General features: G+C 27.1%; 1 protein-coding gene across 2 annotated transcripts in view; it reads left to right on the top strand.

Moving 5' to 3' along the window:
- Positions 1 to 1,009, top strand: part of LOC108694278 (spondin-1) — a 45,127-nt gene that overhangs the window by 31,140 nt on the left and 12,978 nt on the right. For both annotated transcript variants that reach the window (XM_018203663.1, XM_018203662.1), the window contains exon 5: positions 407 to 571. In XM_018203663.1, the coding sequence (XP_018059152.1) occupies positions 407 to 571 (165 nt within the window). The remainder of the gene's footprint in view (positions 1 to 406; positions 572 to 1,009) is intronic.

Here is a 1,009-nt window from a genome sequence, read left to right as displayed (position 1 = left end):
TTTATATATATATATATATACATTATATAGTCGGGAAATATAAATTTTCTTTTAACTTGAGAAATAAAGTCTTAGAAGGATAAAATCTAAAACGTTAAAATCTTGCGAAACTTTAATATCCTTGTAAGGCCTTATTTTTCAAATTTTAAGAGGAAAATTTATATTTTCCAAATATATTAAATAATAGATATATGTATATAAAGAAAAATATCATATTTGCGGGTAAAGAACTAAAAGTAGATTATTTGGATATAATATCTCTCAAGCTCAAGTATCTGAAAAACTGAACTTATTATTTTACTTAATATTTTTTTTTGTATATTCAGCATAATTGGAATCACGACAAAATCATTTGTGGGAACCCTTCACACGATTAATCATCGTTTATTATTCTGTCTTCTTACAGGATTTTCCTAGCAAGGGTTGGCTGATTCGATTTTCGGACGTAATCGGCGCATCGCACACTGGCGATTACAGATTCTGGAGTCTCCACGGCAATGCTAGTATTGGACTACGACAAGTGGCAGAGTTCGGTGCAACACGGAAGTTAGAATCCGAGTTAAAGGATCGGGTAAGAAGTGCAATATACATGCAATTGTATATTACATGTAGTCTTAAGGAAAAGCTACACAAAGTTTTTAATTCACTTTGTCCTATTTCGGAAAGTTTAAGATAAATTAATTTTTTTCTGTTCAAAATTACCTTAATTTTCAATATTTCATTTCCATCATACTTCCATTAATATTCTTATATCATAATTTTATTAATAGGTATGCTAAAATATAAAGAGACTATTTTATACATATAAATATGAAAAACTGAACATTTCATTAAAATAAGTTTGAGAAGCATATATTAATTTATGTTAACCCTCTGTAATTATAAAAATTACAAAAATTACAAAAATTAATATAAACAATAAGAATCTTATTGGACTGTGCATTTGAAAATTCAGCAATAAGGTAAAGAAATAATGCTTTTAATGGTCAAAACTAAAGCTTTAATGTTT

The sequence above is a fragment of the Atta colombica genome, unplaced genomic scaffold (genome assembly GCF_001594045.1).
Source record: "Atta colombica isolate Treedump-2 unplaced genomic scaffold, Acol1.0 scaffold12, whole genome shotgun sequence".
NCBI lineage: Eukaryota > Metazoa > Arthropoda > Insecta > Hymenoptera > Formicidae > Atta > Atta colombica.
This window is presented reverse-complemented; position numbering and strand designations above follow the sequence as displayed.